This window comes from Drosophila innubila (genome assembly GCF_004354385.1).
Source record: "Drosophila innubila isolate TH190305 chromosome 3L unlocalized genomic scaffold, UK_Dinn_1.0 0_D_3L, whole genome shotgun sequence".
Taxonomy (NCBI): domain Eukaryota; kingdom Metazoa; phylum Arthropoda; class Insecta; order Diptera; family Drosophilidae; genus Drosophila; species Drosophila innubila.
The window spans coordinates 4,008,540-4,032,665 of record NW_022995376.1 but is presented as its reverse complement, the minus strand read 5'-3'; the positions used below and the strand labels follow the sequence as shown (position 1 = coordinate 4,032,665).

Below are 24,126 nucleotides of genomic sequence, written 5' to 3'. Positions count from 1 at the left end.
TAAAGTTACATTTACATGCCATGTTAAGCTTAACAGCTCGTTTGAGTAAAAACAGCTCAGCTGAGCAATAACATGGACATTTTAAGTATTTGTATAACAGTATAACAACAGACGTTGCGGTCGCTAGCATCACAAGAAGAATAACATTTGTTGTTGTTTTGGCGTCGAGCAGGAAGCACGTCGGTCGGAAGCGCGTGAAATGAAAAACCAACAAATCAAGTCGATTGTTTGAACAACAAAAGCTTTGGCCCGCCGCAAAACGAAACACGAAATGTTTATAATGCATGTTTATCGGAAGTCTATATGTTAATCAAACAATAAATACAAGTGAAGGCGACGGGCGCGAAAAATCGTTAAATATTTTGATAGAAAAGTGCGAAAATAATAAATGCAACACATTTTATATATACAAAAAATTGAGTGCTTGTGAAATTGGCAAAACACACCTCAATTTCCCCCCGCGTGTGTGATTTTAATGATATCTGCGGAACGCGAAACACAAAAATAGCAAATATTCAATCAAAAAGAACAGCGCGCGTGTGTGTGTGTGTGGTTTTAATTTGGCCAAGACAGGAAGAGATCATTTGCCATTTGCCAAAAGAGAGCAGCATCATACGTCGTATAGGTGTATATGTGAATGTGTGTGTATATGTATGCATATACAAGTAAATGGGAATGTAAATAAAAAAGAAAAGTGCAAAGCGAAAGTTTTGATTGTGTAAAGAAAATCTTGAGTGCGTTTTGTTTTGTTGTTGTTTTGTTTTGTGTGCCAACTTGCCAACCCCTTTCGCTCCCTTCTTTCCATTCTGCACCCATGTACAGCAACAACAAAGACAGCGACAAGCGAAAGAAAGGCAAGCGGAAAAACGGAAAAGCAGAGAGCGACAGAGAAGAGAGAGAGAGAGAGAGCAGAGCAGAGCAATTGTTTTCAAGTGAATTGCAATAATTTTGTTTGGCTGGCCAGATGTGTTTAATAAATGATTGTTGTCTATTATTATGGCCTTGTTGAATAAACTGTTCTTTCCGTCGGTACCAGCAGCAGCAACCGCAGCGGCAGCAGTAGCAGCAACCGCAACACCCACGCAGGCAGCGCAGTTTACAGCGCCTCAAACAACAACAACACCGATAACAACAACAGCGACAACACTAAATTATAGTCAAACAACAACAGTAGCGGAGGCGGCATCACGTACACAACACGCCTCTGCCACTGCCTCTGGAAATGCCGGCAATAATAGTTCGTCGTCCGCAAAAGCTACGCAAACGTCCAGAAATTATCTAAGGTAAGTGTTTGTTTGAGTGTCTGTTTGTTTGTGCAAACACACACACACACACACACCCACACATATACAAAACTATTTACCTATCTACAAATGTATATTTGTATAACTGTTGAAGATCATCGGCACGTGTCGTGTTTGCTCGTGACGTGAAATTTAATAGTCGCTTCGTCTGGCCACACTATCGGTCACGCTCTCATCTCTGACGTCAGTGGGTAAAGCCATAACTGACACCTGGCATTAAGTCGCCGATAAAGGACGTTGAAAACAAAGGCGCACAAACCCCTGGTATAATAGACAGCTGCATACATACATATGTATATATATATATATGAATGCATGCAGCAAAAACGCAAAACGTATAAAGTACACGCATACTAATGCACATACAATTACTTACAGTATGTCAAGTATTTATTTTGACAAAGAACAAAATATGCAAATTGGATTTTTATTTTTCAAATATTAAAACGCATTAAATTTCACAATTTTTGTAAGAATAATTACATGACTTACTGTATGTACTGTAAGTCAAGAAAGTTGAGAAAATAGGAATTCGATTAAAATTATTTTTCTTTTGTCAAAATACTTTTTTGACGAACTTTTTGTATAGGTAGTGAGTGGAAGGAAAGCATTTCCATTGTTGCCTAGCCTTTGTCACTCGCATCAATTCGCGCCGCTCTTTATCTCTTCCTCTTTGTGTCTCGTACGCAAATTGGCAAACGCAAACAGGGACAATAAACCCAGCAAACATTTGGCAAATGCTTCGATAATCGTCTCGTCACGTACGCCAAAAAAAATGCAATGCTGTGTGGGGTCCAAATTGCGTCTGTCTGCTGTGTGTGTGTGTGTGTATAGATTACTGTTGCTCTGCCATTGGAAGTCAAAGTGCAAGTCAAAGGTGCGCCTTCCAACCAACCAACAACACTATTACTAACCCGTGCTATTGCGCTCGCTCTCTTGCACGTTCTCTCACTCTTTTGCTGTCTACTTGCAAGCTCACTGGGTGTTTGGCTCGTTTGTTCAACTAGTTCGCTCTCGTTTTCTTTCGCTCGCTCTTGCGCGCTCACCAACTTGTCGATCGGCAGTGGGGGCACTGTGGGTGCCTGTATGTGTGTGTGTGTATGCATGTGTGGGCAAGAGGGCTGCGGCAGCGGCGGATGTCAGGCGCAAATGTAAATAAAAACGAATCACATGACTTGCTAATCGGCGTTCACAGTCGCTGCCTGCTCTCGTGATTATTATGTCATACACATTTTGTTGTTGCCTTTGCCTTTGCTCTGTGACGTACTCTGGGTCTGTGTGTGTGTGTGTGTGTTTTCCCTTACAGTGTAGGATATTCTCAGTTGGATCATTCCTTTTAGCTTAATGGGATTACTCTTGTGCTGCTGCAGCTGCTTTGTAGGGTATCTGCAATTCGTATGTGTAATTAACTTTGACGTTTCCCTGTTAATTCATTTAATTATTATTTATTACGAGTGCTGTTTATTTGTTTATGCAGTATGCATTTGTAATGTTGATTTTTAACGCTTGCACTTTGTTGTCAACCGTTCTGATTGTTGTTCTTATTTGTTTGTTTGCTTATTGATTGTGTCTTGGTGTGTGTGTGACTCGATCAACAACAACAACAACAATCACAATATTAATAACAGCATTTTCAATTGTTCAATTACAATTTGCATTGCCCCATTCAGTTTTCAACAAGCGCGAATCGTTTGTTAAATCGATTAACGCGATCAACACATGTAGCCAACCAGGGGAAGGGGGTGGTGATACGGGGGAGATGGTGGCAGTGGGAGTGGGGGTGGTGTGTTAGACCCATATACCCCCCAAATGCCCGATAAGGCATGAAAAATGGCATATATCATTTGACTTTTGGCACTTTCAAGTGTATATTGGCCAATACATAAAGCTATACATATTCACGAGGTATCTACAGTATGTCCAGTAACTGTTTTGACAAAAATAATAAAATATATAGACTTTTTATTATTTAAAAAGCAGTTGAAATCAAAAGATCTTGTTTAATTCAATCATTTCAATTTATTTTAAAACCACAAGCAACCAATCTATATTTAAGTAAAATATGTATGTAAATAAATAAACAAGATGGTAAATTTTTTTATTTCCCAAAAGTAAAGTAATTTCTTAATTTGTGAAGTTGCAGTTTGCTTAATAGAAAAATAAACGTCTTTGTTTATATTTTTATAAATAGTTGAACCCATTGGATTTTGTTAATTTTTGTTAATAATGTTTTTTTAATATAAAAATAAGAAAAAGCTTAATTCATGAAAACAATTATTATTCTTGGCTATATTTAAAAAAAAAATAAAAAAGAACTTAATTTAACTTAACTATGTATTTTTAAAAATAAATAAACAAATGTGCGAACTTGTTTAAAATTGTCATAACAGTTACTTGATGAACTGTATATATATTTATGGCCATCACTGTCACACACACACATACACACAGCTGCTGTTCTGCTCCATTCACCATCACGTGATAAACTTTTCACTCTGCTAATTAATTGCGGGGTTTTTGCACTTTGCTAAATGTAAACTTTAAATGTTGTTGTAGCTGTTAAACTAACTGTTGCCACTGGTGTGGGTGGGGCGGTGGAAGGGTGAGGGGGTTAGTGTCTCGGTGGGTGTATTTATTTTTAAAGCTTGTCTTAGGTCAGTTTTTGATTGCTGTAAACCAAATAAATAAATTTGTGTGCTTTGCTTTTTTTTGTCGACAGTTAAAATGAATTTATTAAATTGTTTAGACAGCGTGACACGCTTGGGTAAATTTCCATCAGCTTGTGCGCGTGGTTCTCAGTGTATTAGTGTGTAGTATGTAGTGTAGTGTGTGTGTGTGTGTATATAGTGTGTTATCGTTCATTTCCATTTGGCTTGCGACGAAATTCTAAAGTAAATACTAGACTGTATTTTTTATTTTTATCTTTGATCATAGTCATAAGCAAACATAATTATTATTATAGCTACATAATTATGTTAACTAGTTGCAGTGTCAGTCGCGACAGTCGAGTCAGTCACCCCTCCCCTTTTCCGTAGTGAATCATGGCCAAGTCATGTCCATATTTAGACATTTGCTAGCCAAGTTGGTCACATGACATGACAGCGACATTCGCATTCGATACGCGAAATTTAAGAGTCAACCGTACAAAAAAAAATAAACAAACATTATTAAAAAAACCAGACGAAGCCGCATCATGTGTTTCAACAGCGTCAAGTCCCTAACCCAAATAGCCAAGTCATTTGACGCACATACCCAAAAATATACAGTTAGTCAAGAAAGTGCTGTAACGAAAATTTGAAATTTGAAAGCTTCAAAAAAATATTATTTTTTAAAGGGCTGCAAACCACCAAAATGTTGGTAAAAGCTGGTTAGGACTCGTAAAATAACCGGTTTATATACCCCCTGAACCCAAGGCTTGGGTTCGAACCTTTGTTCAATTTAATACAAAAAAATCAATTTTTTTTTTAGAAAAATACCAATAAAATCTTCTATTAAACAAAATTCAAGTTTTGACAATATTTTAAAATTTATTTGGAGATTTAATTATGACTTATTTTTATCATAAGTCATAAATAGTTGAGTAATATTAGAAAAACATAAAATTTTTATAATTATTTTATTTTCGAACCAAACATTTTTTAAAGAAATTGGTTCGGTTCATGATCCGGTTTGATTTTTTATATTATTTTTTATTCTTGGGAATGGAAATAATTTTTATTGAACTTAGTTTTTTTTTGTGAATTTATTTTTAATTTTTCAACACACTTTGTGGACTAACTGTATATCTAAAATATACACACACACGGATTTCCATAGTATGCACAGTTATTAGCACGTGGTTAATAATTTCCGATAAATTTCTGAGTGAATTGCCAACTTTCACACGAATTAACCAGAATAAGCAAAAAATAGTGAAAAAGAGAGGGCTGCATAGATAAAGATAGGGACAAATAAACCAGCACGTGGACTAAATAAACATATGTGCATGTACATATATATAGTATATCTATATAACTTTACAATCGGATATACTCGTAGTATGCCGCAATTAGCACTCGATTGTGGAAACTTTATGCCAACAAAGTCTTTTCTTCGTTGCTTCTTTTATTCTTCTCTTTTATCTATTATATTTTGTATTATATTTTGTTGTTGTTTGGGATCGTGTGAAATATTTAGTTTGATTTGATTGCTCATCAAATTCGCGTATAAATCAATCATCCGGATGTTATAAATAATATCGTTTAGACCCTTTTTTTTTGGGGTCCGCCGTGCGCCAAAAATTGATTGTGAATTGGAATTGAAAATTCATTAAAGTCGTTACTTGATAACTGAGCGCAAATTGTTTAAACAAATAAAATACACACACGAGCTCACATCAATCATTAGCGCTTCACATGCCCTATTAATAATAATGGCCCCCCGAAATCCCTATGGGCTTATATGGTATTTCCATGTATTTACATGCGGGGGAACCCATTACTAGATCAGCTAATGGGCGCCCAAATGTCTGGTTATTCTCAAGCATTTTGACCACATGTCCATTATTTTTTTTTTTTTTTGTTATTTAACTTGTTTTGTTTTTTTTTCTTTCCCTTGAGATTATTTTTTTGAATTTTGTGTACTTTGTGGGGCAATAATATTTGCGTCTCAGCAGCCCCGTGTCTCAGTGCAAACAAGCACCCTGCTTTATTATCAGGGAGTATATGGGTGGCTGTATATATATAAATAAGTATGTCTATCCATATGTTTTTTTGCCATACCCAGTATTTTCAACATCGACTTATTAATATCCTATAAGTGAAAGATAACATTTAACAGCAGTAAAGCTCATTAAAGCAATTATCTATTAAGCTTTAATGTGCTTAAGCATTTTTTAAGAACTATTTAAATCAAAATTAAGCTGAAATATATATACAACAATTATTTATGCAGCTTTCGAGCAATTAATTTCAGTAGTTAAACGATTATCATTTAGTTTAGTTTAGTTTTTATATTTTAAATAATATCTGTTCAGCTTTTAATGTGCTTTTGCATTTGCATTATATTTAATTGTCATTTAAAAATAAATTGTTTTTTTTTTTCAATAAACAAAGCATTTAAGCAATATGTAAAACAATTTAAAGCAATTAAAAGCACATTAAAGCCCTATAAATTTTTATTAAAATCAATTATAATAATTTTGAAGAAATTTAAATTTAATATAATCTAAAAAATAATTAAAATTTTTAAAGCAATTTAAAAGCATATTAAAACCTTTAAAAGTTACAGCAGCTTAAAGCCTGTGTTTTTCAATTTAGTTAATATTAGTAATGATTTAAGATAAATTTATAACAAGTTTAAGCAAAAGCTTATATATACAAAATTATTTTTTTATGCGGCTTTAAGCACTAAATTGTAGTTGATTAATGCTTAGTTGCAACAGTTGTTTATTAAGCTAATATACCCCACAGCTGCTGGCTGCAATTGACAGGGTATAATCACATTTAAATGCCAACGCTGTCGACTTTGCCACTGTGGCTTCATGTGTGAAGTCGAAGTCTCGTGGTCTGCCAAGTCATATGAGAAGTGAGTCGTCGCATTCATCGCTTTGCTTGTTGTTTTGCTTTTTAGTTGCTGTTGCTGTTGTTGTTACTGTTGTCACTGTTGTCAGTGTTGTTGTTGCTCTTCGCTGGAACTGATAGCTGGACGCGCTGCGTTGTCTACGCTCGTCGCTGTCGCAGTCGTTGGTAATTATCAGCTAACAAAATTGCTTTTGCTTTTCAACAAGCAACGTCAAATTAGACATAATGCCCAAAAAAAAAAAACAAATAACATAATAAATATGTAGAAAGTGCTCGCTGTCCAGGTGTAAATAATGCTGCTAAGCTCCGTTCACGTCCAGTTTGGACTCTTGTGTTGTTTATACCTCATCATATCACTTTGGCATATACATAAATCATTCATCATAAAATCGTGCAATCAATTCCATCTGCCGTCTTGACATTATGATTATAGTTCTATCAATTTATAACTGCAATTGCGAAATTGAAGCCATAATAATAAAACTGCATTTTAAAGCGAATTTAGCCGAAAAGTTAAACAAAAATAAACAAAATCGCTGAGATTTATTATGTTGCCCCACTTGATGAGGCTTTTTCTTTTGTTGCAATCTTGAAATTGGGTTTGCTAATTGAGAGACTATTTCAACAGTTTAAGAGAACTTTCGGATGTTAATAGCACGCAGTTAATGTTAATAATTCAGCTTAACAGTAAATCTAGATGTTATTAGAATGTACGGAATATGTTAAAGTGGCGCTGTTAATTTCAGTGAAAGTACACCAGCAAGTCTGTCTCTGTTAATAAACTAAACAGCGCATAAGTATGTTCTAAGATTGCGATATTAAGGATAAAGAATTTAATTTTTGGGACTTACATCTTCTACCTTTCTTTTCTTTATAAATTAAGGTTGGCTTTAAAAGACATTTTATATTTTTTCTGGTCTGAATCTAACTGTTAGATAGATGAACAAGTACTTTACAGACTTATGTTTAAGTGACGCTGTTAATGTTACATATTGCAAATTTCTGTACAGAATATGTTAAAGTGAAACTGTAAATGTTTATTTTAAATAAATAAAATTGTATGTTAAAAATTTAGTTTTTTATTGCATTTTAAAGTTTTAATTATTGTTGACGTTCATTGTGTGTATAATTAGACATGATCAATTGACTTTGCTACACCTTTAAGCTATTCCTAATGTGTTGACACTGTTTATGATTATTTATTTATTGACTTTCGCTGAGATTTTAAGCACATTTAAATGAGTGCATTTATCGTGAAACGCAATAATTACTGCTTTTATTTTCGTCACCTTTATTTATTTATTTATTTTTTTTTGGTTGACCGCTCCCAACTTGACTCACGCTATACATCAGATATATTTATATGTATAAAAATATATATACGTGTAGGTTTGCTAATCCAACGTCACATGATCAATAGCTGAACTCCCCCGCATACGTTTCTTGTGTGTTTTGTTGAACTGGTTCGACTTTTGGTATTCTTTTGTTTTTACTGATTCTATTCATTGATCATTTTGTGCAGAGAGGGAAGGGTGGGGGCGTTAGGGGGCGGCAGGCGTGTGATCTCGAGGGCTGTGCTTCATTCATTGTTTGTGCTTGTGTTTGTATTGATTTTAGCATTGTGCTTCAAGTGTCACTTGGCAATCAGACGACGACGACGACGACTACGACGTCGCGACGTTAACTCATTTGTTTGCCTGATACATTTCTCATGTTATTGTGGGCTATTACCTGGCCCACTTGCCTGGGACCTGACAACGTTGCCAATTACCACAACAACAACAGCGAAAACAACAACAACACCAACAACAAATACAGACAACGCCTTTTGGCAATTTGCTTTGAACTTGACATTCGATTATTTGCGCACTTCAATTGAGGGCTGTTTGGCGGGGGTGAAGGTCGTTTGCTCTTTGCCTATTGATTTAAGCACTTGTACAGTGAGTCCAAAAAGTGTTTTGACAAAATAAAAAGTGCAACATAAAATAAACTTAAATATGAGATACTTTTTTTTTTATAATTATAAGCATTAATACTATAAATGAAAAAGTAAAATCCAAGTGAATGTATTTTTTTGTTGAGGATAATAAAATATGTGAATTTAAAAAAGGGATCTCATAATTTAGTTTTACAATTTTTTTTAAGAATCATAAGCATTTTAAACATATTAAAAAAATAATGAAAAATAAGTAAAGGAACTTCTTTCGAAAAATAAAATATGACAATATTAAAAGTGCAACATAAAGTAATCTTAAATATAAGATACTTTCTTAAATTATTTCTTTCGAACTATAAGCATTAATTATATAAATTAAAAAAAGTAAAAGCAAACTAAAGGTATTTTTTTGTAGAGGATAATAAAATATAGGAATTGAAAATGTTTTGACCAAATAAGAAATGCACATATAAAAAGGGATCTCATAGTATATTTTTACTTTATTGCTCTAAGACTATTTAAGCATTTAAAATATATTTTCAAAAAGTAATAATAAACAAGTAAAGGTTTTTTTTGCAATATATATATGCGCATTTATAAATTGGTCAAAACAATTACTTGACTAGCTGTATGTGCATAAATACATGCATATAAATATAATATATATTTATTATATCTATTTAATGTAGCTGCATCTCATGATAATAATGATAGTCGTCAATTTGTTGTTGTTGTTGTTTTTGCTGTGGTTAACGCAGTCGACGTCGCTGCTTGCGTTGCGAGCTTGTTGTCATTTTCATTGTCGTTCAGCCTACGTTGGCTGCGACGTTGGCGTTGGCGTTGGCTTTGGCAGCGACGCCATCGTCGCCATCGTTGGGTCGGTTTGGTCATGTGACTTGTTGTATGAAGCAACTGGTTGTTGTTGTTGTTTCTGTTTCTGTTGTTGTAGTTGTAGTTGTATTTGTAGCTGTTGCTTTGTTGTAGTCGCTTTGGAAATCTGTTTTTATTTGCACGCTCTCTTTCACACACACAAAGACACAAACTCACACACACTAAGAAACACACACACAGACACACACACACACGCTGTGTAATGCGATTAAAAGATGTTGCCGCTTGATTTGATTATGGCTACAAATTGCAGCCTATATATAAGGCTATATATAGTCTTGAAAATGTATACTTATATGTAACTGTACTTATAAACATACAAAGCTAGTGCCATAATTATTTTGACAAAGAGAAGAACTTACACATTTATTTAAATAAAATTAAATTTAAGTAAACTCACTAAAAAGTACTATTTTTTTTCATAAGAATGCTTTTAGATACATAGGTACTTATAATAAATAAGGAAAAATATTAAAAATAGTTAAACTCACTAAAAAGTACTATTTTTTTTTCGTAAGAATGCTTTTAGATACATAGGTACTTATAATAAAATAAGGAAAATGCCAAGAGAATATAAGTTTTTTGTCAAAACAATTGCATATCTCACTGTAACTTTCTTGGCGAAAAAAATTATAATCTTAGAAAATGTAAAAAACAGAAAACTAACTTTCATAAAATTTTAAAAATAGTTTTAAAAATAAAACAAATATGTGAATTTTTTTGCATTGTCAAAACAATTACTTGCCTAACTGTTTATATATATATATTTTTTTTAGGTATTTTTTGTCGTAATTGCTCAATTTATAGTAAATCCCATAGGACTAATCAGGCACTTAACATAATTCAAGTATTTTGGCTGATAAGCACTAAACATGCAGCATATCAATCATAGTAAAAACGTAGCAACCTCTTCCCTGTCCCTGATCCCTCCCTGCCTTTGCCTCTTTGCTCCTCACTTGCCCCAGTTGCCTTGGCCCAGCAAACAACAACAAAAACAACAAGGCAATCTGCTCAAAGAGTCTCTTTTTTTTTTGTACCAACACAACTGCGCATAAATATATGTACATATGTACATATTTATGTGTATGTACAATACATACTTAAGTTAATGTATTTGCTTAGTATTGTTTCTGCTTCTTCTTCTTGTTTTTTTTTTTTTTTGTATTATTGTTGTTGGCCTTTTGTTTTTGCTTGCGTAGCTGAAAAAAAAGCATGTGATCCAAGAGGCGGCAGGCAAAGATCAAAGCGCACAAGAGAGCGCAAAAAAGAGAGACTGGAAGTAGAGGTGCGCAAAGTGCAAGAGATTGAGAGACAGAGAGAGAGAGAGGCTCTGAGTGTGTAAGCTTGTATGAGAGAGCGAGCTTAGGTTGCCCTTGCAGCAAAGCCAAATCAGTTGACAACCCCCTCTCTCAAAAGCTTACACACAGGGTGTTAAAGTATGCAAGTATGTGTATGTGCACCCTGTATATATAGACTGACTATATTTATTTGCAGCATCGTGACAGAGTTCGATTACCCGCTGCAAGGTTATATGTACATTGTACATATATACATACATACATATGTAGATATCAGTCGCAAATTGTTCTTGAATTGTCTTTAAAGCTCGCAAATTGGAGCTCTGTGAAAGCTGTGAAATAAAAGAAAGAAAGCTTCAACTTAAGTGGAATTTGTATTGGAATTGTAATTGGAAATTGGATATGTTAGCGTATGATTCAGTTCATTTCCAATTACACTTTCAAAGAATTGCAGTCTGGAAGTGTATATAGAATATTTACTTAAAATGAAATGGAATACTTCCAAAATCAGTTTTGTTATGTTATTATTCAGTTCACTTCCAGTTAAACTTGCAATTCGTTATAGTAATGAAACGTAGAATTGGTTCCATTTCTGCTTTAGTTTTTTTTTATATTTTTTTTTAACAAATGTCACAACTTTAAGTGTTTACCGTTGTGAATCATAGCTGTAATTTGCGATTGTATCGTTTACAGTTACGGTTTCCGCTATTCCAAATGATCCAATAACAGAAAGTTTCATTTAAAAAGTGGAACATGCCTAATGATAACAGCTAAAACACAAGTACAGTGATTACAACTATTAAGAAATTCAAGAACATCGAATATGGCTGATGAGACTCAAGTAGATTGCATATAAAAATATTAAAAATACAATATCAAATTAAAGATTGTTTATCTGAAGATTGGTTGCCAAAAGTTGTGAAATTACTGCAAGTGCCCAAACATAATAAAACGGTATCAATGAACTCTATTTGAGTTTTATGATCATGGACTTATATGATAGTAATAATTTAATCTGTGTTTGGGAAACAGCAAATATCGTAGCTAAAAAATAAAATAATATATGAGTTTTCATAAAAATATTTATTATTATAATATATATATAATCGATATAGCTATCTATATATCTATCTATAATATATAATCTATCTTTTTCAACTAGAAAATATCGTAACTAAAAAATAAAATAATGAATGACTTTTCAAAAATGAAAAAAAAAAATAATAATAAAAATAAATAAAATCGCTCAATAATTGTTGACACTTTTTTGGTCATTGATCTTAAGTTTTGAGTTGCGCCTGGCGTTAAGTCGTCAATCCTTAGACTGGGTCAATGGCAGTTCGATCGCTCATACGACACGTAGCTCCAAGGTTTAAACCAGCGGTGTCAAAGTCCAACACAGGTTAACTGTGAACTTGCCAGCACTTCCCTCGCTCTCTCTCTCTCTGTCTCTTTCTGTCTCCATTTCTAGCTTACTTTGCTGCTCTAATCCATCACAAATGTGTCTAATTTGTTTTTATATTTCCAGCTTGATATTTTGTTGTTGTACATTTTGTTAAACAAAATATTAACACATCACTCTTCTCTGACAAGACAATGTGTGTGTGTGTGTGTGTTGTTGTTGTTGTTGTGGTGGTGGTGGTGGTGGTGGTGGTGGTGGTGTGATGGTGGGTTAGTGGGGTGCTCTGGTGTCCACATGTGATGCTCGTTGGGGGAATCATGTGAGTGCTCCTCGTTTCGCCTGCCTCGTCAATTGCTTCGTTCCCCTTCGTCCCCCTGCGTGCTTCGTGCCCCATGTTGAGGCAGCACTCGGCATAGTCGACAATCGCGACTCGCGCGTCGCCTATCTGCATAAATATATATACTATATGCTATAGACCCGTATGTATCTCACAGATACACTTTTGTATTTGTGAGTATATACATATTGATCAAGCGAGTACTCATACGAGCACTCATATTATATTCATACGTTGTCTACTCGTTTCTGTTGTTTTTATCATTCGTTCAGTTGTCGAGAGTCCACAACGGGACGCACCGATGCCAATATTTCGATACCAATTCGGATTCCCCATTTCGATTCGTAACGCCTTGAACTTCATTTGGCGTCTAGCATCGCGGCCATAAAGATTGTGTGTGTCGCGTTGTTTTATTTTCGTATGAAAATTCGTAAATGCAATTACCGTTATTGGCAACAGCTATATTAACCGTTAGCACTACAGTTGCCGTTATTATTCAAGTTGAACGCATGACGCCTGAAGGCTTGTTTATATACATTTTTATGAGAACTGTGTCATTCTATAAATTGATATATTTTTGGTATCACCAAAAACCAAAATTTAATTAAAAGCGTTCAACTATTTGGAAATTTTTAAAACCCGTTGATACGCATGCATACGGCGCCGTTTAAATACACGTAAGCTTCCCTGATAAAAAAAAAACTATTGTCCGGCCTTAATTTATTTTAAATTTCCATACTGCATCCAAAATTGTGTATACTTAACACAAAATATCTTGCCAAAACGACTTATGCCAAATATGTGGCGCATACCAAAACATTCGAAATTTCCATGGTTATCATAACTATGAGTTTTATCAAAATCGTTAATGTCGTTTTCATTTTACAAAAAAAGAATAATTTAAAAAAAAGGGGTTAAATTAAATATTAGGAAACTTTTAAAAACCCAAACCCATGCATACGGCGCCTCTTAAATACACATAAGCTTCGCCCGATTTAAAATACAATTGTCCGGTCACAATTTTCTTTTAAATAACCGTTCTCTGTAGATTCTATGCCGCGATGGTTAGACTCGTGATCCAGTCGGGCCCACTAACTAATCTATGTGTCTTACATACACAGAAAATTCCCCCTTTCGGTTCTTATCGCGGTGTCATAAAAACAGAAAATTAAGCAATAAAGCAAGCCCCCCGCTCTCCTACCTTTTTCTCCCTCCCCCCTCGACAATCACTTAAGGCAGTCATAAAGCATTAAGAGCACAAATTTCGTTAATTATAGCGCTAATTTAGGCAGTTGGCGTAGTTTCAATTTAGCGCTACTTATTGTTAGACCAATCCATTTATAAACCCCCCCACTAAAAATAAATTAGAAGCTCAAATCTGTGGCGTTACGACTCAAGTGGTTGAGGAAGTGATCAAACCGATCACAACGATCAACTGATGAAGCGATCAATCGATGTTACCAAGTACTATAATATCAAGATACTAGATTTATAGACTTCCTCTCTTGTTTTTTTGGCAAGTTAGTATTTGTTTGATTCCCAAGTTCAATCCGATAAGCGATAATACTTAAGTAATACGTGCTCAACATGATCTTATCTTTTGTGCTAACATCATAAAAACAACCGAAAAAAAACTTGAAAAGAAAGCAAACCGAAATATTTGAAAAAGAGGGTTATCAGGTTGATATTGTGGTGAGTAATCGTCACGTGCCGTTTGTGTTCTATTTATAGAGAGGACATATAATTTACCACCTCCTCCAATTGACAATGAATAGCGTCAAAAGATGTACGATTTGTTATGTATATTTATATCTGACATAGAGATTTTTTGCGATACGTAGACTCGACTCTGTAATTGATTGGGGATTCATTTGAAGATGAGCAATTGTTGACCATCTGCGACGTAACGTGATGCGGGAAATTAGTCACACTCTAAGCAACTTTGATTAACATCTATGATATCATATGATAGTCAGCTGTTCTCTCTGTATTTTTCTATAATAGTATAAAAGCGGGTCATATTGCTTTTAGTATGCCAATATGTTTATAACATATGATAATTTTTCTTTTCTTTTATCGTTTTACGATAGTTAAAAATTCAACGAATTCGGGTATTTCCAAAGAAATTGAATTATAATATTTTGCTTTTATCTTTTTTGCAATCATTTTTTTTTTATATTATCTTTTCTGCAATAATTTTTTGTTTTTTATCTTTTTGTTACTTTTGTATAGTTAATTCTTATCATTCCTGCATAATTTTCAAGAATAATTAATACTTTAGCAGCTTTTTTTACTATGATATTTCGAATCATAATAATTATTTGATGACTTTGTTTCAGGTTTTCTATATAATATCTTTTTTTTTTTAAATTGAACTTAAAAAAAAATATTTAAAGCTAAAGATGCGCTGATAGTTAGCTTTACTTAATTTTTTAGCTTTATTTGAATATATTTACAACTCTGTTTTGAAACTTAATAGAATTAATATCATATTTATTGACTTTTCTGGCATTTGAGCCAGAAATTGAATTGTTAATTCAATTGTATCTCAATCTCATGACTCATGACCTTAACAAGCTGCAATGAGCTCAAATCTTTTTGGTGGTTTATTCGAATTATCATTCGATTCGTGGGTGTTGAATGTGAATGTGCCAACATTTTTTGCGTCATCTACAGCTCATTAGCAATCTCTCTCTCTCTCTATCTCTCTCTTGTACACACTTATACTTACCTATATACTTTCTCTCTTTTTATTTTATTAGCCAATTCCCCTTCGATGCCAGCCAGGTGCGCGTGTTGCTTTACAGAGAGGACGACAGTCACGGGCGACGTCTGCTCTTTGATTCCCATGCCTTGCAGAAGGTGACGCTTAAGGAATCCAGTGGCGCCACAGGTGGTGGCAAGTTCCTCAAGAATGAGAAATACACATCGCTGCAGAATGGCAAAATACAGGCCAAAGCACATTCCAACAACAACAGCAGCAATTTTATTGAAGTCTGCCCCGAATATGGCTATAAGGTGAGCAGAAATATTTAAATGTATATACATCTAAGCAACTCCTGAAACTTCAAAATTTACCATTATGCATAAAATAAAAAAAAGCCAAATTTTATTTGATATGCTGCAACTTTAAAAAAAATTTTTTTTAACAACTTTAATTAAGAAAGTAAAAAAAGTGCTATAATTTGTATTTAAATTGGAATGTGCAATTTTTTTTTACGTAGCTAAAAAATTAAAAAGCTATTATTAACTTTTATACACAAAGAAATCGAAATCTCCTAAAATTGTATGGAGATTTGGGAGAATTTCAGTTGGGCTCGCTTTTTGTGGCATCCCTAAATAAAAGTTTTACAAAAATATATCATTTTCCACAATATTATATCCAAAAAAGGCATATTTCGGATTTTCTCATTCATCTAGAACAATTTTTCTCGGACAAATATCAAAACAAAATTCTACTCTGCTTAAAAAATACTAAAATACAATTTTTTAGAAAATACATTTATTTTAAAGTTTTATTTCAATACTTTTTAAACTACAATCAAAAGTAAGGTTCATTTTTTCTAAATAATATTAAAGATTATAATTATTATTTGTATTTATTTTTTTAAAGGTTAAAAAAAGTTTAATTACAATTTTGAAAATCAAGATAATTTCCTTTACTAGGCTATAGCAGCAAAAAATAATTTATTTAGGATTATTACAATCATTCAGATTATTTTCTTTTTATCGGGGTTACTTTTTTAAAAAGAACATACGATAAATTCACTTAAAGGATTATCGATATCGTAGTTAACTTCTCTAATCGATTATTTTTGCTTCCTATAGCACAATCGTCCTTCGGGCGCGGACATTACGCCGATTGGTGAGATGGTCTTTGGCTCGTTGGCCATGTCCTTTTGTGGCACGGCATTGAAGGTGCATTGGCTGCCACAACCGGCGCGGATTCTCTGCTCCCAGGTGTATCTAACACCCACGGGCAATGGCACGGGAGGAGCAGGTGGAGGAGGAGGAGCAGGAACTGGTCATTCACCTTATTCCACGCTCTCGATGAACAGCCTGACGCCGCGTAGTTCCATCTGCAGTGAGCATGGATCCATGGATGGCCTCTCGATGAACTCCTTCTCGATGCCCTTCAGTGTCAGCGTGGGCAGACAGATGAGCTTGACGCCGCCATTGGATGTGCCCGCGGCTCCAACGCCGGATCAGCAATCCCTTTCCATTGCGGACAGCGGACCACGTTTCTCCTCTACGTACAGCAATGCCACGGATTCGGGCTACTCCGCGAGTGCCAGCGGGAGTGGGAGTGGCACTGGCGGCGCCTACTCCAGTGGTGATCAGTGGTCATATCAGTATTCCACCCGCAGCAGTCTCGGCAGCGTGCTCTCCGATCAATCGGATCGCATGCGTAAGCTCAGTCTGGACGATTGGACATTCTTCGCCAGCTCGCCGCATCTGGATGAGTTTGCCAGCGATGGTTGCCTGCAGCGTCGAATCTCGCGTAATCTACGCACCTCCTTTGAGTATGAGCATTCCAAGAATGACTTCATTGGCTTCCTCAGCGATAATGTCCAGCTGAATCCGGCCGGCAACTCAGCTCAAGTCTCCGGGGGCAGTGAAGGTGGCAACATGGCGCCACCTCAATACAGACGTGCCAGCTACTGTGCCAACGAGTCCAGAAGCAATCCAGAGATGGGACGTCGTCAGGCGAATCTCCGGCGTCGTCCGAAACTCGGACTCGCCGTCTGCATCACCATGAGCGAATCCTTCGAGGAGGAAATGGAACTCTTCTGCAGCGAACACATTGCCCTCCTCGAGTCCATGCTGAGCAGACTGAGAGCGAGCACCGAACACGCCTACATCAACCATAAGAACTTTCTCCAGGTGGGTCCAGCCCTACAAAAACTTCAATCTCTCATAACTTTGGCAAAACTGAACCGATTTTCAAGCGGAATATCATTTTGATCATTATTTGGCCTCTTTATTGATTCTGCATCAAAATATTATTTATTTAAAAAATTCGATATTTTCACTCACTGTCCATTTTTTCCATACTTACCCCTTTACACTTTTTCAAAAACTTCAAACTGGCATAACTTTGCGAAAACTTAACCGATTTTCATGCGGAATACCATTTTGATCATTATTTGGCCTCTTCTTTGATTCTGCATCAAAATATTATTTATTTAAAAAAGTCGATATTTTTCACTCACTGTCCATTATTTCCATACTTACCCCTTGACTCTTTTTCAAAAACTTCAAACTGGCATAACTTTACGAAAACTTAACCGATTTTCATGCGGAATACCATTTTGATCATTATTTGGCCTCTTCTTTGATTCTGCATCAAAATATTATTTATTTAAAAAAGTCGATATTTTTCACTCACTGTCCATTTTTTCCATACTTACCCCTTTACACTTTTCCAAAAACTTCAATCTCTCATAACTTTGCCAAAACTGAACCGATTTTCAAGCGGAATACCATTTTGATCATTATTTGGCCTCTTTATTGATTCTGCATCAAAATATTATTTATTTAAAAAATTCGATATTTTTCACTCACTGTCCATTTTTTCCATACTTACCCCTTGACTCTTTTTCAAAAACTTCAAACTGGCATAACTTTGCGAAAACTTAACCGATTTTCATGCGGAATACCATTTTGATCATTATTTGGCCTCTTTATTGATTCTGCATCAAAATATTATTTATTTAAAAAAGTCGATATTTTCACTCACTGTCCATTTTTCCATACTTACCCTTTACACTTTTCAAAACTTCAATCTCTCATAACTTTGCCAAAACTGAACTGATTTTCAAGCGGAATACCATTTTGATCATTATTTGGCCTCTTTATTGATTCTGCATCAAAATATTATTTATTTAAAAAAGTCGATATTTTTCACTCACTGTCCATTTTTTCCATACTTACCCCTTTACACTTTTTCAAAAACTTTAAACTGTCATAACTTTGCCAAAACTTGACCGATTTTCATGCGGAATACCATTTTGATCATTATTTAGCCTCTTTATTGATTCTGCATCAAAATATTATTTATTTAAAAAATTCGATTTTTTTCCCTCACTGTCCATTTTTTCCATACTTATGCATTTATTAATTTAAAATATAAATTAATGAATTAAAAAATATTAAACTAAATAAGAAAATAACTTAATCATTGAATAAAAATAGATAAATATTAATCTGTACCCAATTTCTTGACTAGATCATGTTTCAGGCGTGGCAGGATGCGCAGCAATGGTTCAGCGATCTGTTTACGGCGCCAAGGATTAAGACTCCGGTCTGGCTGAGCATCACGACCAGTGGCAGCAAGTACTCCAAGACTGTGGCCGAGAGATTCATCAAGGAGCTGTGCGATCTACTCTCGTTTGCCGACACCAAAGACTCCAATTTGTAAGCTGGAAATGGAAATAAATGATGCTAAATTTCAGTAATATTCATTTTATGCATTGCAGTTTTATAAGCACCATGCTGACGGGAATACTCACCTATCATCTGGGCTGGGTGGCCACTGTGTCGGCTTTCAACAGCTCCAACTCTCGAGGATGCAATGGATCCGCCTCCTCGGCGGCCATTGAGCGACGTGCGAAGCTGTTGCAGGTGTCACAGAAGCATCCATACAATGCACTCTGGGCACAGCTGGGTGATCTGTATGGGGCCATTGGCATGCCACCGAAATTGGCCAGAACCATCATCTATGGCGCTGAGAAGATGTGGGTGGAGAAGCTGCTCAATGTGCTCACATATTTCATACGTTGCAGCGAGGTGAGAAGAGCCGCCAAACGGGAGGATTTCAACAAGCAGCTGATCAATGAGTTGGTCGTCAGCCAGAGTCAAAGTCAGGAGCGGCACAAGAGTCCGCCCACAATGCGGAGACGAACAGGAGCAGCAGCTGGCTTGGGAATGGGATCGGGAATAGGTTTAACACGCACCACAACCTGCAAACAGAATTTAAATGCCATTGTGGATGATGATGATGTGGAGGAAAAGAAACTCTATAACGAGGAGGAATTCCAACAGGAGCAGGAGGATGACGATGATACTCAGTTTATGGGTGTAACCTTAAAGAAGAATGAGATACCCACTGTGCTGGCCTTCAGGGATTCGCACTTTGTGCAGCAGGAGCTGCGTATTGGCAACTATCTGATGGACACGGGCATCGAGAAGAAGTCGCTGCTGGCCAAGCAGGCTCAGCAATATCTACGCACTGGCAAGGACGGAAGGATACGACTGACTGTGACCACGCCAGAGAATGTGGAACTGCATGTGGAGGAGGAATCGAATGGCAGTTCATCCATTGATGATGGCGCCATTGAAGCGCTGGAATTCGATGAGGTCAAGGCGAATTTGGAAGCGGGACAGCGGAGCAAGAAGAACTTCTTTTGGAACATTGTGCCCACGCCGGGCGTCAAGGAGGGATTGAGTCTCAGTGATCTGGCCAAGTTGCAGCAGGGCGTCAAGATCATCAATCGCAAGCTGGAGCGTCGTTGCAGCAGTTACTCCGTGGAGAGCAATTCCCCGCCTCTAATACAGGAACCATTGATGCAGGAGCAGCAAAGTCGTGTCTCCCACTTGTCACTCTCGGATCTGATTACACAGAATAGCATGGGCAAGAGTGGACGCATGAACTGGGGCATTGAGCCCATCAAGGAGAACGTGAGTCTCGAGGAGCAGATACACTTTGATCATTGCAAGAAAGTGATTGAAAGGGAACACGGCATAATCAGACAGACCACAACGGATAATGGCAATGGTGTGGTCTTTGTTTTGGGTGATAATGAGCCATTGATAAATCTCAAGAAGAGCAACGAGCAGCTCAACGAGGAGGAGGGAGAGGAGGAGGCGGAGGCGGAGGCGGAGGGAGTGAAGCCCACTTTGCTGTGTGCACTGCATCAACGTTCCCATGATGCCAGCATCATGGCCAACAAGAAGCATTCGGGCATGAAGTTCAATTTCGAGCAATATCCACAGATTGCCACCAATTATATGAAGAGCAAGAATCTCTTGATGTCCAACTATGATCTGTTGATGGACAAGGCCAGCAAACTGGAGGCCAATGAGTCCAATTCCAACTCCAACTCCAACTGTAATCTCAAGTCTAGTGACAGCAGTGTCACCTTGCAACAACAGCAACAACAACAGGCTGAATTGGCCGCCAGCAGCAGTTGCAACCTGCAATCCTCATCCTCATCCTCTGCTGTTGTGGGCAGCGATCGTTGTGTGGTTTGCTGTGGCAGCCACATCAGCAGCAGTGGCAACACTTATCAAACGCCCTCGAATGCCACCGAATTGGAATTCGAGACGGATGAGGTGCATTGCTACAGTGAGCGAGAGAGAGAGAGAGAGAGAGAGAACTCCCAGTCCAATTCGAGTGTGCTGCAGTCTGTCAACTCGGCTGCCTCCATTGATACACTCAAGTCCATGCCGGAGGCGTTGACCACGCCCAGTTACACACGCCGACAGCAGCCCAAGCGTCTGCCCTCGCAGCGCAGCTCCGTCTCCTCGGTGGCCGCCAAATGCGCCGCTGTCCAAGAGACCCAACAGCTGCTGAAGCTGCCCATCCCTGGCATCAAGGAACTGCCGCAGGAGGATGAGCCACCGGGGGATAAACTGCGTGCCGGTTTCATTCCATCGCTGCTGCTGAGCGTCAGCGATCATTACGTATCCGACATGGTGCTCCAGGTGAGACATCTACTGACAATATGAATTTATATAAATTAAAATATTCATCATAAAATTGAGGAAATAAACAAAAGGAAACCAGAAAGCACAAAAAACGTAGAGAATATAAAAATTGGTAAACATAAATTAGTAGAATCCGAAATCAAACATAATTAATTAAAATAAAAATGCAGAAAATTGGGAAATTTAATTTAAAATAAGTGTAGTACAAATTTCAGTATTTGAAATAGTAAATTAAGATGTCTACTACTACTAATCTACTACAAATGAATGAAAATGGCAATATGCATTTATATTAATAAAAAAATGAATACTAAAATTGAGAAAATAAAAATTAGGAAAAAGTACAAAAAACGTAAAGCAACGTAAACGTATTGGTAAACAAAAATAAGCTGAATCCGAGTTTAAATATAATTAATTAAAATAAAAAAAATTGGGAAATTTAAAATTAAAATTAACTGTAGGAAAAATTCCAGGATTTGAAATAGTTAATTAATTAAGATGTCTACTACTGCTAATCTACTAAAACACCAGAATACAAAAATACTTAAGTTATTAAAAAGGAATCGATTAATAAATACGGAAATTTAATTGGAAAGGCAAAAATTAAGACAATTTGAAACAAATATAATTTATTATTAAACATTGCGATTTTAAATATGAAAATTTAATGGTTATGACAAAATTAAGAACAATGAGAAATATAATTGATTTGAGAGAGAAAATATTTAAAAGTTAAGAATTAGAAAAAAAATTTAAACAAAATTGGTTTTAGCTTCTATAACTAATTGAATAGAAAATTAAAAAATTAAAAAACCTATTTTTTTCTGATTTAAGTACTCTACATTTTCTTCACTTAGTTATTTTTTCTTTTTTTTCAACCATATTTTGGTTTTCTTAAATGATATTCTTACTATTTCTTCGATTTAAGTGAAATTATTTGAATTATGATAGTGTCTTTCAAAATCAGTCTCTAATAGTTTTCTTCTTTTTTTTAATTGTAGGGCACCTGTGCTCCTCCCAACAAGTGGGAAATGAATCTACGCGAGGATCTGGCGCTGGCCGCACGTTCCGCCTCGCTCATCTCACAGCCGGCGGAGAATATAGCCATTGTGGCTGATATGGACAAATGGGATGTACGTTTAATCTCATCACAGCTGCAGCAGTTTCCGTATGCCGGAGGACAAAGCTCACCGGTGGGCATGTCTCAATTGGTGTCGAGTATGCTGGAAACGGTTCAAGCCATGCACGTAGGCGGTATACCCGCCTATGAGGTAAGTTAAACCCGATTTTAAAATGAACTTCATTAATAAACTATTTGCAATTGCAGTGTCTGTCTTTTTTGGAGTCAAAGCTGCAAGAGATCTATTTGCAATCGGAAACATTGGCTGCATTTCTTTTGGAAACGGATCCCTGTCGACTGAGCGACATCACAACTCCATTGCAGCTGTCGGAGAATGATGTGCCACTGTTGCTATCCATTGCCTACATACACACGCCGAAGATCAGTCGCAAATGCGGCATCAGCTTTAGATGACAGACCAAATCATTGCCAAAAGCATCATCCTTAATATTTATCATTACATTTATCATCGTCAATGCAAATTAATTCATCTCACGCCTCATCCAAAGCAAAAAACGAAACAAGCAAATACTCCAGCGAATTTTCATTTCACTGATTTTGTGATATATATTTTTATATGAATATAGCGTGTAGTAAAATCAGGTTACTCTAAGTTAGGGCATACGGCAGCTTAACAACAAAAATTTATAAACAAACACTCATACACTAATTTCCATCCATCAACAAACACAAACACTTAATAATATTATTATTATGATTACTATAAATTGTTATAATTTAGGGAACCCACTTATCGCAGTCACATGAAGAAGTATTGTAAATTATTTGATTTAGATTTTAGTTGGCATGATTGTGGGACACGACTTAGCAGCACTCCAAGTTTCGCTATCAATCCGATTGTACATGCTCTCCCCTTTAGTGTTTGATTTAGATTTAATAATTTATGACAGCAATAATCTAATAATCGATTTAATACTTATAAATAAGTTTAATATACTACACAAACACACACACCCACACACACACACATCATTTAGTAGAAGCTGAAGAGTGCAGCTAATAATAATTGTTAACATTCGAGAATTAACTACAATAAACACACATAGTAGATACATACTTTATATGTATTTAGCAATAAGTGCATAGGCAATGGATTTGTATACGTATTTTTGAAACAAAAGATAAAAAAAAACCTAAACAAACAACAATCATTATTTTGGTTTTCATTTAAACTTGTCAAAAACATATTTATCTTTTAATCTTTCAGCAAACTTATTCTAGACTGAAATTAATATTTTGTTGCCTACTTTCGCGCGATCTTTAATAAATGCAAAAAAGTGTTGCCTACTTTCAGGCAGTAACTAAATAAACAAATATACTCTGTTTTTTTAATTTTTCTCCCCTTCTATCAACATCCTGGCGAAAGGACACGCTTTTTTATGCTCCCAGAAAGCAGGACTATCGATTGGCATTCAAGGATTTTTAGGATTTTATGAAAAATTCACCACAAAAATAAGGACTAAACCAATGTCCTTTGGCATACAGAGAGCCTTTAGCATGCCGAATCTGAAAATAAAATAAAAAGGACGAAAGTCCTCGTAGGTGTG

At 35.9% G+C, this 24,126-nt stretch overlaps 1 protein-coding gene across 1 annotated transcript; it reads left to right on the top strand.

Moving 5' to 3' along the window:
- The first annotated feature begins 69 nt into the window (after positions 1-69).
- LOC117789247 lies at positions 70-23,727 on the top strand. Its single transcript, XM_034628360.1, has 7 exons — positions 70-1,283; positions 15,492-15,747; positions 16,558-17,613; positions 18,959-19,146; positions 19,209-21,435; positions 22,440-22,709; positions 22,766-23,727. Exons 1-7 carry the CDS (start codon positions 997-999, stop codon positions 22,970-22,972), a joined length of 4,491 nt encoding a protein of 1,496 aa, XP_034484251.1. The 5' UTR covers positions 70-996; the 3' UTR covers positions 22,973-23,727.
- Positions 23,728-24,126: the final 399 nt, after the last annotated feature.